Source organism: Odocoileus virginianus, chromosome 22, assembly GCF_023699985.2.
Source record: "Odocoileus virginianus isolate 20LAN1187 ecotype Illinois chromosome 22, Ovbor_1.2, whole genome shotgun sequence".
Lineage (NCBI taxonomy): Eukaryota > Metazoa > Chordata > Mammalia > Artiodactyla > Cervidae > Odocoileus > Odocoileus virginianus.
In genome coordinates, this window is record NC_069695.1 from 22758855 (window position 1) to 22772291 (window position 13437).

Genomic DNA, 13437 nt, shown 5'->3' on the forward strand with positions numbered 1-13437 from the left:
TGTGGTAACATGATCTTTATGGCAACACCACTGAGCTCTGGACACTTATGGTAATTAAGACAGCTGGGAAGTGCCCTGCACTCGCCCACGGCACCAGCCTTCAGGTAGCAAGGAAGGCCGCTTGCTGATCAGTATGCATCCGTGTTAACAGAGAGCCCTCCTTTGGTGATGGTCGAAAATATGATAGTGAAAGAGACTCTTGTTTTCTAAAAAGAGTAGAAAAACAGACTGGATTGGGGCTGGGACCACAGAACTTGGGAGGGCTCTTTATGGAGAACCACAGCAGAAAGAAATTCTCTTTGCTGGTGAATTTTTCTGGCCTTCTGCACCGTCATTCCCACAGCTTTTCAATGTATTCTCTCCAACCAGCTAACCACCCCCTGGTCGGCGACCCCATCAACCCCCGTCTTCTTACTTTAAACAAATGTGTTGTTGGAAACAAGGGTGGATCAGGTAACTTGGAGTTTGTGGACTGGGGATCAAATTGTCAGTCTATTCTGAACTTCCGCAGAATATTCAAGGAGTCAGCCAGAGGGATTCTGACTTACTTTGGCTTCCCCAGTGTTTTTTGTATAATACAGCCTTGGACACTGGAAGATGCATTCAGAACAGGAGCCTAGAATTGAGCTCAGTGGGGCTAGAGCAAGGCCGGTAGCCTGTGGGAGGGCACGGATCCTGCAGACACATTCTCTCTGTGGGCTGCTGAATTGCAGATGTGCTGTTTGGGCCAGGCTCTGTGATAAGCTGGCTCTTGGTGGTGAGGGGCATGCAGGTTTCACTTCCTGAACTAGAATCTCTTCTCTGCAGCTCGCCTCCATCCCTTCCCTGCCCTTCCTACCTGCCCCCACAGTGGGAATCAAGTCCCCCATCTCTGGAAAGTAATGCTAAGAAAACAAATGCTACAAAGGCTGGTAACAGGGGGATATCTCTCTTGAATGTTTTCTGTGACCATCTAGGTCCAAGGAGGAGGGGGTCCCCCAGCTCCGTGAGCCAGCAGGGTCTCTTTGTAGTAGGCATCCGTATGTTTGGCCAGATGTCCTCCCAGCGGAGGGCAGATAGGGAAAGATAAAACAGAATTCTTATGAAAAATAAGTCTTGGGAGGGAGAAAAAACAAGACAGAGAAAGTGTGTCAAATGGGACGGGAGGTGCCATCTGATGTTGATTAGATGCTGATAGAGTCAGCAAGGAGAAATGCGTGTCACAAGGAAGTGACCCTGCTCTTCGGCGTGTGGGCCAGTGACAGCTGTCTGGGAGCAGAGCTGTCAGACCAAGATGTCCAGGGATAAACCCAGCACCGGCTGGCATGGCAGTCAGGGGAGGGAAGGGCCCCTGCACCAGGAATCAGGATGCATTCTTTCTGATTCTGCTTTACCTGGCCTCACTCTCCCCATCAGAAACAGGACGATGCTTGACCAGGCGACCTCTAGGCAACCCTCTAACCCTAGATTCTGTTATCTACTGTCATCTCCTCTCTGACCAAATCTTCTGAGGCTCTTCTAATGGAATGTAAGAAAGCCCTGGAGAGATGTGAAGAGTTCACCGCCGACCCCCCCCAGGGTCCTAAAACCCAAAAGGAATGAAACCTCACATCAGCTATAAAAGTGTCATCTAGTCTTTCCACTGCAGCCTGGGATCTACTCTCCTCCTGTGTTTTATGGTTGCCACCAAAGCGTGTTAACTATTTTCTGAACATGAGATTCAGCAAGTCTGTGGGTCTACCTGTTGTTCAGTCGCCAAGTCATGTCTGATTCTTCACAACCCTGTGGACTACAGTGCAACAGGCTTCCCTGTCCCTCACCATCTCCTGGAGTTTGCGAGAGTTCATGGCCATTGAATAGGTGTTGCCATCCAACCATCTCATCCTCTTTCACCCTCTTCTCCTTCTGCCTTCAATCTTTCCCAGCATCAGGGTCTTTTCCAATAAGTCAGCTCTCTGCATCAGGTAGCTAAAGTATTAGAGCATCTCCTTCAGCATCAGTCCCTCTGATGAATATTCAGGGTTGATTTCCTTCTACCTGTTCTTCTTCCCTCCCAATTGCAAAAATATTTTCACTCTGCATGCGTGCTGTCACTTCAGTTGTGTCCAACTTTTTGGGACCCTATGGACTGTAGCCTGCCATGCTCCGCTGTCTATGGGATTCTCCAGGCAAGAATAATGGAGTGGGTTGCCATGCCCTTCTCTAGGGAATCTTCTTGACCTAGGGATCGAACCCACACCTCTTACATCTCCTGCATTGGTAGGCACGTTCTTTACCACGAGTGCCACCTGGGAAGCCTGGGTATAAGAGGACTTTGTTTCATTTTAAACTCTCAAGATTACAAAGAGTTTAAGAGCAGATGGACATGTTTGTGTGTATTCATCCTTTAGTTAAGAGTGAACCGTTGAAAGTTTTCTTGTTTGTTTGTTTTTTTTTCTTTCTGGCACCTTCATGAGGTCAGCAGTGTTTTGTTACAGGGTGAGGCTGGATTCCAGTGGGAATGGAAGAGGAATCTTCCACTGAGATGAGAAGATCTCACACTAGGGACTGGGGTTGTGGAAACGGATAGGAAAGCTTAAGCAGAGAGACACTGGCACCTTGATGTAGGGGAGATATCATGGCATTTGGAATCAGACAGACCCCGGTTTAAATCCTAGCTATGATGTCTGTGGGATGTCATTTCAGCTCTTGCTCCCTGCTTGAAGGGTGGTTATGTGAAGTCCCTAGATCAGAGTCTGGCACCGTCTAGGCAGTAAAGTGAAAGTGTTAGTTGCTCAGTTACGTCTAACTCTTTGTGACCCCATGGACTGTATGTAGCCCACCAGGCTCCTCTGTCCATGGGATTCTCCAGGCAAGAATACTGGGACAGGTTGCCAGTAAGTGAACATCAATAAACTGTAGATGAGATGATCATGACAAAAATATATGTAGGAAGATTAAAAACATCTGGTGGTTGATTGAGTTAGAGAATAATTGTAAGAGAAGACTTCAAGATGTCTGAGTGTGAGTACCTGAAGGATTGGGATGGTGGTAGTATTTAGGGATGGAAATAAGTAAATTGGGTGGAAGTTGGAGATCTGGTTCGGCAGGACTGGTACCGATGTCAGTTTTGGACACAGGAGGGGGCACTGAAACATCCAGGTGGCAATGGAAGAAGGAGGATGGAAAGGAAAGGAGAAAAAGAAGCGAGAAAAACACGATACTGAGAAGCTGGTTAACTCTAGGTCTGTTTGATTAATGAGTCCGATTTTACAGGTTCACCTTCAAGGGACTGGTTAACCAAAGGTTGATCCAGCACAACCATCTCCTAAAACAAACCTTAGCACCTCAAAATGTGTTCCTCCAGTGAAGCATCTCCTAGACCTAGTTAGAAATGCAGAGTCTTAGCTCCTGCCTCAGACCTACTGAATCAGATCTGCATTTCAACGTGATTTGTGAGCACTTTTTGAGAAGCACTGTTCTAACTCACGGCGGCCAGACCTGCAGCATCACAGCCCCTGGGCACTTGTTGGAAATTCAGATTCTCAGGCGCCTTCTCAGACTTCCTGAATTAGAAAGGCTGTGTTTTAACGAGCCCTTCAAGTGAATCCAGTGGGATGGAATGGTGGTAGTATTGAGGGATGGAAATAAGAAAGTTGAAGAAACACTGCTCTAAGCCATGAATCACTGCTCTAAGCCATGGAGCAGAGAGCTTGAACCCCCTCCCCTTGGGCGTATAACCCAGAACACTGGAGGGATTGGTTAAACCCTGGAAGTTAAATTTGAGGCATTGTTCTATGCTGTTTCTCTCATCATTTTGCATTAAACACAGCTGAAGGACTCTTTTCACTGAAGAAGGGCACTAGGCGTAAAATTACAAACCAAAGGGTAGGAACTTCGGCTGTGGCTTAATCTTCACAATTTATCCATCAAAAGTTATTGAGCACAATTCTAGGAGATCAGTCCTTTATGTGCTATTGCTCCTGGGGGACGCTATTAGTGAGATGCACATAGGAAAACCAGTCAGGGCAAGGAAGACTCTCCCGACATGCCTTACAATGTGATTTTCTCATTAAAGTGTCCAGAGCCTTTGTCTTCTGTGTTTCTAATAAAACTATGGCAAGTTCCCTTTTTATGCGTTAGTTTCTGGAATCCCTTGCAGAAGTGATGGTGGTTTACCACTTAGAGTGTTTTTCAAAAAGTTCAACTGTGAGCAATAAAAATTTACCTCTTCTCATTAGAAATGTCTGGTTTTTCTGGTTGTTCCCTAGTTGTTATTCATATCACTGTGATAACTTAAATAAGGGTCAGTGTCTGTTTTCTGCATATATGTAATGTACAAAAGTGGCTATATATTGAACATTTTAATCCTAAAATTACCTATATTTTCTGCTATAGTAAATGATAGCACATTATTAAGTTATATAGTACATTATAGCCAGTGGCATGCTGGTAAACCAATTTGGGATGTGTGAGGGCATCATGTATAGTGTTTGCAAATTTCCATGGTATAAATAGTCCCTCCAGGGTTGATTTCAAGCTGCCAACAATTTAACAACCAGCTCCCCAAATTCCTACAAATTTGACAAGTGACTCTTGAAAGCAGTAGGAATTAACTCAAGCATACCACTGAAACAAATGTCAAGGGAAAAGTCACTTTTTTTTTTTTTTTTTTTGCTTAGTTGTGTTTGAATTACTGTTGGTCCAACAATGTCTGAAACAGGTAGATTTGGGTGTTTTAAGTCTTTTGTCATATAGAGATCTTATCATAATGAAATGTGATTTGGAAACTGTTCTATGAAACAAAGTTCTGTGCTATTTTCAAGTCATTAAATATGTTTATAATAACATAATGGCAATATTTAAGTTGTGTTAAATGTGTTGCTCAAGGAATGAGTATGTTTAATTTTAAAATACCACTCAACCTATAGAAAGGCATATGTGAAAACTATATTCTTATAGTATTTAAACCAAAATGCAAAAATTTACTTCTGAAATGGTGCTTTTGGTTACTGTTGTTAAGATTTGCCTTTTCTTACAGGTATTCAGGAAGGAACACAATGTACCAAATGTAAAAATAACTGGGCACTGAAGCTTTCTATCATATTATTATACATTTTATGTGCCTTGCTTACCATCACAGTAGCCATTTTGGGATACAAAGGTAAGTACTGTTTCCTTTTTCCTTCTAAAAAGCAAGTTTCCCTTCATTCATTTACACCTGAAAACACAAGTACATTTGCAGGTTTGAAGTAGTTCATTAATACAATTCAGATGCAAAACTTAAACCTCTGAAGCTCCATCTTTATGTCTTGAGCTTCTAATAGCTGTGGAATCTGAAAGGAGAGAAGGAGCAATTCCTCTTGAGTCATTTCAACCATAATCATGGTCCTTTTATGAGTTGTAATTTTTTTCCCTCTTTGTTGCTTTTTCCTACTTATTTCCAGATACTCCCTCTTCCTTTGTCTTTTTTCATCTTATCTCTAAGAGGCCCCCAAAAAACCCCTGGAGTCAGCACACAGGAAAACTCTATTGACAGAGGATAAGACCTCCAGAGACACGGCTTACGTCACCCGAGTACTGGCCTTATAATTCCCTTTTTTTCTCTTTAGCACATTTACTGTGGTCACAGTTGTTTATCTAGCTCCAGAAAAATGCTGTGCTATAGACATGAACCACAGAGATGGCACCGCTGTCTCAGCTGTGCTTTATGGCTTATCAGACATTCTTTGAACATGTCTGGTTTAAGATTGGTGCAGGATTTTTGCCTAAATCCCCCAGACTTGCAGATAAAGTGGGTTGGTTCTCCCCACCCCCATGGGCATTCCAGACACCACAGGTGAAGGTGTCCTGATTCAGAATCACAAACTATGTAAACCCTTTTATAGAAAACAGCCATGGAAGCCTCACAGAGACACGTGAAGCAGACGTGTCGTCTGGTTTCAGTGAGAGAGGCAGACATGGGGTCTGCTCATCTTCACCCTGACAGGTTAACAGTGGAGAATTCCACACGTTCCCATCTCTGTTCCCTGCCCCATCAATTTGACCTGGGGACAAAGTAAATTCCCTCCAACTTGTAACTCCCCCCACTGTTCTCCCAGGATTTAGTGGTTTCCTGAGACCACAAGGTACTGGAATGAGAATGGTCCCTGTCCAGTTCTTGAGTCCACCATTTGAAGAGCAATTGCTAGTGCTTATTAAGTGCTCGTTGATGTGCCAGGAATTACCTTAAGTCCTTGTGTGGCTGTGTAACCTGGGTATGAATTGTAACCTCTTAGTGTTATTGAATTTTTACCTGTAAAATGACAGTAATGGTGCCATTCTTCGAGGTGCTTGGGATGAGCAAAGATGACATAATGGAGCCACCTGTTCTGAGGTTGGGCCCAGTAGAGTGGCTAAATCTCTCTCTTCCTTCTTCTTGTTTAGTTGCTAAGTTGTGTTGAACTCTTTGCAACCCCATGGACTACAGCACGCCAGGCTCCCCTGTCCTTCACTGTCTCCCAGAGTTTGCTCAAACTTAGGTCTGTTGAGCCGATGATGCCATCTAACCATCTCATCCTCTGCCTCCCCCTTCTCCTTTTGCCTTCAGTCTTTCCCAGCGTCAGGATCTTTTCCAGTGAGTTGGCTCTTCGCATCAGGTGGCCAAAGTATTGGAGCTTCAGCTTCAGCATCAGTCCTTCCAATGAATATTCAGAGTTGATTTCTTTAGGATTGACTGGTTTGATCTCCTTGCAGTCCAAAGGACTCTCTTCCTTGCTTCTTCATAACTGCATTTTTACAGTTCTAGCCATGAGAATGGCAAAACATATTAAAAATAATATAATCAAGGCTTATGGAGTCCACTTCTAAACCTCTTTCCATGGAAAATTGTGTGTGTTTCCATAGTGTGTTGACTGATGAACTTGGGCAGTGGAAATATGGAAAATTACCAGGCCATTTTATCCAGTTGCAATGAGTTAATCTCACCCAGGATTAACAGAGCAAGTGTTAAGAAAGGCTATTAAATCATGGTGAAGGCTGGACAGGGGGATGAGGGGGAGGAAACCTAATGGGGAAAAGGAGTGTGTTTTATGTCCTAGGTAATTCAGCCTGGCTGTCTTCCTTTACTGGATTATTGAGGTCATTACTCAATTCTCCATAACTTTTCCTAGTGGACTCAGATAGAGAAGAGGCCTGAAATCAAACTGTCATTTAATCAGTATCCTTAAGGCTCAGCACTATGTGATGTCACGAAAGTAAACAGAGATGAGAAAGGTTTGAAGAAATACCTCTATGTGGTATTTGTCATTTTTCTTCTGAAAAAAAAAGTCTAGAATCTTTAGTTATACAAATAGATCCGAAGGAAGGGGGTTTGTTTGTTTGTTTTTAAAGTACAGATATTTCCTCTGCTTTTATGAGCGTGGAAAGGCCTTCTCGGCTCTGGCCTATTTGTGTGGGTCCATTTGCCTGGAACACATTTTCCCTCTTCTCCACCTTTTTTTCATGACTTTCTCTTCCTTCTTTCCTTTCATGTCTCCCTCAGACACGTGTCCTGCAAGATGTCCCTGTAAGCTGAGTTGGGTGCCCACCTGCTGATCCCCATGGCATCATTTTTCGCTCTAGTCCCTGTTGCACTATATCACTGTGGCCATTGGGTCTGTCCCACCACCCAAACTGTAAGCTCCAAGAAGACAAGAAGCTATCTTTTATTTATTAAATCTCCTACTAGCATGTGGCTCATAGTACATAACTGGGACCCAATAAAGTTTACTGAGTGAATTAATGAGAAGATAGAGGGATGGTTGAATTGTAAATTATGACTGACTTCTATAAAGGCAATCAGTCGATACCCAGTGACCTCTAAGGCAATTGCTACGACTCAGGGCCCTACCTGAAAGCTTAAAATCCCAAAGATCGCTTGGCCTTCTCTGGGTGTATCTCACCGGGATAAAGGGGGATGAGTTTGAGGAGGTGAGACAAGTTAGAGGCAAGACCATGTTCTTATTCCTCTTTCTCTACTCAAAGGCCCCCATCCCTCAGGCTTCTACTGACAAAAAGAAGATAATACAACATGCAGTTTTTGTCTTTAAACACAGCCTTGATGAACTCAAATACTGATATTTTCCAGATGTGTTTTCTCTTTACTTTGAACAGTGATTCCTCTTTCTTGTTGATAAGATTCTGGTGACCCAACATGGTAAGAGGCAGAAAGAGAAGTTCTTCCTTCACACACATCCCTTTGAAGTCTGGAGAAACTCACTCCACTTTAAAAAAAAAAAAAAAAAAAGGAAGAAACAAAAAATATTCAGTGAAGGAAGAGGTTTCTCTGAAGGAGAAGTTGGAAGGAAATAAAATAGAAACTCCGTTATTCATCAGAGTTTGCAAAGTCATCTCCATAGCGTTTTCTTCAAAACCGTTCTGTGTGTGTGTGTGTGTGTGTGTGTTAGTTGCTCAGTCATATCTGACTCTTTGTGACCCTATGGACCGTGGCCCGGCAGGCACCTCTGTGTATGGAATTCTCCAGGCAAGAATACTAGAGTGGGTTGCCATTCCCTTCTCCAGGGGATCTTCCCTACCAGGGATCAAACCCAGATCTCCTGCATTGCAGGTGGACTCTTTACCGTCTCAGCCACCAGGGAAGCCCCAACTGTTCTTTAGTTCTCTTTTTATGTCACTTATGCAGATACAAGTTAGGATATAACTTAAGTTCCTTCCAGAGAATTTGCTGAACAAGTCAGAGGATTGCTGAGTCACCCAGACAGGTCAGTACACTAGTGGTGTCCGTGCAGCATGTCAGCCACCTTACAAAAAGCCCACTCTTGGACGGTTACAGCTTGCTGCATCCTCTGTCCTGGACTATTTATCATACAGGCAGAAGCCACCTTCTAAGTTCAGTGGCTGTTTTTTTTCTCTGTACCATTCCCTGAACAGGAAAATCCTATTTTGTGGTCCTGCCCAGCAGGATGCTACCTTAAGGGATTTTAGATAAAGAAGAAAGACAGACATCTGAATCTTTCTCAGTAAGAACCTCCTAATACAGCATCCCTAGTTACAGATGTCTGCCTTGCTGCTCACTTCTGCAAGGTAGCATTACAGCTGGGTAAGCAGGCTTTCAAATGAGCATCAGACCACACTGTGTAGGTGTTGTAAGAATCAAGGATAACACCCTCCCACCAGACAGTATTTCTGTAATGAAACCTGGTAGTGTTCAAGGTAGACATGTCTTTATTAGATCCCAGGGGAGTGAACCTGGTATTACTGGGCAGTTCCAGATACCAATGAAGGGTTGTGTTTCCTACAGTCAAACTGGTAGACATCCTCCTGAGCACCAGGCAGGACCTCTGCACTCTATTCTTTCTTGTCCCCAAGGCCTGGTCATGAGCTATATCTCTGGATCCTCCACGTCCATGTTTGCCCCAAACATGACAAGTACTTGGTAGACCTCTAAGAATGATGAGTATAAAGGAAAGATAAAGAAGACATAGTCCTGGGACTTCCCTGGTGGTCCAGTGGTTAAGAATCTGCCTTCCAACACAAGGGACTCAGGTTCAATCCCAGGTCAGGGAACTAAGATCACATGTGCTGTGGAGCAAATGAGCCCACACAACTCAACTAGGGAGCCTGTGTGCCACAAACTGCAGAGCCCACATGTTCTAGAGCCCATGCAATGCAACTGGAGAGAAGCCCGTGTGCTGCAACTAAGACCCAACCTGGCCATAAAAAATAAATATTAAAAATAAAAAGGCTAGCAGACAGGAGTTGGTCTTCTTAACAAGAAAAAAGACACAATTCTTCTCCTCAAGGGATTTTTCTTGGAAGAAACCATATTTAGGAAAAGGAAATACTCAATGAGAAGCAAAGTGGAATTACAGAGTAAACATGGATGTTGGAGTTAGATCGTCTGGCCTGGAATCCCACTTAGTCTCTTATAAGCTGTGTGACTCTAAGGAAGTTACTGGACATCTCTGGGCCTCGATTTTTTTCACGTGTGAAATAACAGTCCTAGGGATTAACCGCAATGATGATGTGATATACCTTGGAAAGAGTGAGGCAATTTGTAGAGGCTGATTTTATTGCCATTCAGATACAGAGTCTGTTGGTATGGAATCGGATCATCAGGGAAAGCTTAGCACAATGGGCCAGTGAGATTCAGAGTAGACCTTAAAGAATGGGTGGAATCAAGACAAGGGAGGAAAAGGTTAGTGGCCCAGATCAAGGGCTTTTATAGGACTTCCCTGGTGGTCCAGTGGTTAAGAATCTGCCTGCCAATGCAGGGGACGCGGGTTCAATCCCTGGTCTGGCAAGATCCCACATGCAGTGGGGCAACTATGCCTGTGTGCCGCAACCACTGAGCCTGTGATCTAGAGCCCATGCTCCACACAAGAAAAGCCACCGCAACGAGAAGCCCTTCTGCAACTGGAGAAAACCCCGGAGCAGCCACCGAGACCCAGTGCAGCCAAAAGTAAAGAAATTTTAAAAAAATTTAAAAAGCACTGGAGGGGACATATGTATATCTATGGCTGATTCATGTTGATGTATGGCAGAAACCACCACAATATTATAAAGCAATTATCCCTCAATTTAAAATAATTTAAAAAAAAACCCAAGCACTTTTATAGAAAAGGTGTTATTGTTGGATTATCCTAGAGAATTGAGCTTTTTGGGTACTTGAAGAGGGGCAATGTTTCATATATGTGACACCTAAAGTAATACTTTGAAGATAAAAGTCTGTCAAGAAACACTTTCTAATAAAGGGGACCATGTTAAAAAACAGGCTGCTTGGACCCTTCTGTGTTCCCTGTTTGTTTTCCTCATGTGAGAACAATCTATACACCGAGGTCTCCTTCCAAAGACGAGGAGTTTCTAGGGTCAGAGAGGATTTCTGCCACTATTTTCCTGACTGAGAATTTGTGCTAATGAGTTAAGAGTAAAAACTGGTGAAAATGCTGTTATTACAGCAAATGTTGCTTCTGGTCTCCATCAGTCTAGCATTTTTAAGCAGCTGCAAGCTGCCAGCTTTGCAACCCTCAAGTTTGCAGCTTTATATCCAAATCCTATTTTTAAACACAGATACACCGCCCTGGTGCCTCCAACCAGTTCATTAACCCTTGTGCACGGGGCAAAGAGTTTTCTAGCACCAAAGAGAAACCTAACAGATTTTTTTTTAAGTGAATGTATTTATTCCTTTTACTCTTCACAAACCTGAATAATCTGTCTATGACAGTTCTGTGTTTTTAAAAAGTAAAATGGAAGACAAATTAGAGAGGGTTGAAAATGACTGCCTGTCAGCATATTCAGAGGTTTCTCTGGCTTCCAGGAAAAAGGGGCAGGACTTAAGGTCCCTGTGTGTGGTTTGAGGACAGACTGAGGCTTGTGTTTTGATTTGAGAATCAAAACTGAACCTAAACTTGTAAACATGCCATGTTTTATTTTTTTTAAAGGGTAGCTTTGCTAAAATGCAGATGAACATTTTGTTCTTTAGAGTTTCTAGGAATAAGCATGTCTGTCAGACAACCCTCAGATTATTTTAACTGTACCTCTGGGTCTATATAGTAATTTTTTTAAAAAAAACAAAAAGATAATTATTCAACTAAATGCCATGCTCATTGCCAATGCCAAGGCCTCCCTGGGTTGGTTTGTACATTTGTTTGCATAACCTCTAGCTCAGTTGATTTTTTTTCCACAGGCCTCAGCAGCCAGCAGGCAGATTCTTGTTTATTTAAATAAACAACGTAATGAATAAATCTGTGATGAATACCTACTACGTGCCACACACTGAGCTAAGAGCTGGGGATAAAACCAGCACCGGTTTTCCTGCCCTAAGGGGTATCGGGGACTTCCCAGGTGGCGCTAGTGGTAAAGAACCCGCCTGCCAATGCAGGAGACGTGAGACTTGGGTTCAATCCCTGGGTTGAGAAGATCCCCAGGAGGAGGGAGGACATGGCAACCCGCTCCAATATTCTTGCCTGAAGAATCCCATGGACAGAGGAGCCTGGCGGGCTACAGTCCATAGGTCACAGAGAGTCAGACACAACTGAAGTGACGTAGCGAAACCATGACACCACCATGATGGGAGTCCTGTGATCAGGAGAGAGACCCCAGCAAGATAGGCTTCAGCATAGGTTTTCCACAGGGTGTGACCAGCTGAGCCTTGAAAAGCAGGGAGGGCTTAGCTTGGGGAAGAAGCCTGGGAAGAAAGTTCTAGGTGGAGAGAAGCATGCATAGAAGGGATTGGGGGAGAAAGTGTTTGATGCAAGCCACACATTTCATTATGACTGGACTGGAGAAGCCTGGGTAAGAGCAAAACCAGCTTCTCCAGGGAAGGTGCCGGGAGCCCTGGGGCTGGTTCACTTTAGGTCACACAGATGCGTGGGAACATACATCTGCTCCCTGACGAGAGCTCCAAGAATCTTCTCACGTGGTCCTACATGGCTGATAGGCTTGCTGAATAAACTAGACTGGATCCATTGGCCCACAAGTAATATATAAAACCATAGCCATGCTTTAGAAAATGAGTCATCATTTTTTCAAAAGCTGTCGATACCAAGAGGGACAGTCAGCCTTGATCTCAAGCTGCTGGAGGTTAGATTTCATGGGTGTCACTTCTGGAGAGAGACACTCTTATTTGACATGCTTTTTTTTTTTTTTCACTTTGTATACTTTGTTTCTATATTTTTAATGGAGATATTTGATTGACAATATTATATTAGTTTTGGTGTCGAACATAGTTGATTCAATATTTTTACAGATTATATTCCATTTAAAGTTATTACAAAATCATGGCTATATTTCCCTGTGCTATACAATATATCTTTGTTTTTCATTTTATTCATAATTTGTATCCCTTAATCTCCTACCCCTCTTGTCTCTCCCCTCTTCCAACTAGTAACCACTAGTTTGTTCTCTGTATCTGCGAGTCTGTCTCTGTTTTGTTATGTATACTATATTAGCTTGTTTTATTTTTAAGATTTCACATATAAGTGACATCATACAGTATTCATCTTTCTCTGTCTGACTTATTTCACTAAACACAATACGCCCCAGGTCCTTCCACACTGTTGCAAATGGCAGAATTTCATTCTTTTTTATGACTAATATTTTATTGTGTATATAAGCATCACATGTTCTTGATCCATTCTTCCATTGATGGTCACTTAGATGATTCCTTATCTTGGCTATTGCAAATATTGCCGCTATGAACATCGAAGTGCACATATCTTTTCAAATTAGTGTTTTCATTTTCTTCAGGTACATACCCAGATGTGGAATTGCTGGATCATGTGGTAGTTCTGTTTTTAGTTTTTTAAGGAACCTCCTTACTGTTCTCCATAGTGGCTATACTAATTTACACTGTCACCAATAGTATACTAGGGTTCCCTTTTCTCCACATCCTCACTAGTATTTGTTATCTGTAGAATTTCTGACCAGTGTGAGACATTGTGGTTTTGACATTGTGGTTTTGACTTGTGTTTCTCTGGTGATGAGTGATGTGGAACATTT

The 13437-nt window shown here is 43.0% G+C and overlaps 1 protein-coding gene across 1 annotated transcript in view; it reads left to right on the forward strand.

Moving 5' to 3' along the window:
- COLEC12 (collectin subfamily member 12) overlaps positions 1-13437 on the forward strand; it is a 178927-nt gene that overhangs the window by 134506 nt on the left and 30984 nt on the right. Inside the window, exon 3 of the mRNA XM_020881753.2 lies at positions 5000-5122. Coding sequence (XP_020737412.2) covers positions 5000-5122 — 123 coding nt within the window. The remainder of the gene's footprint in view (positions 1-4999; positions 5123-13437) is intronic.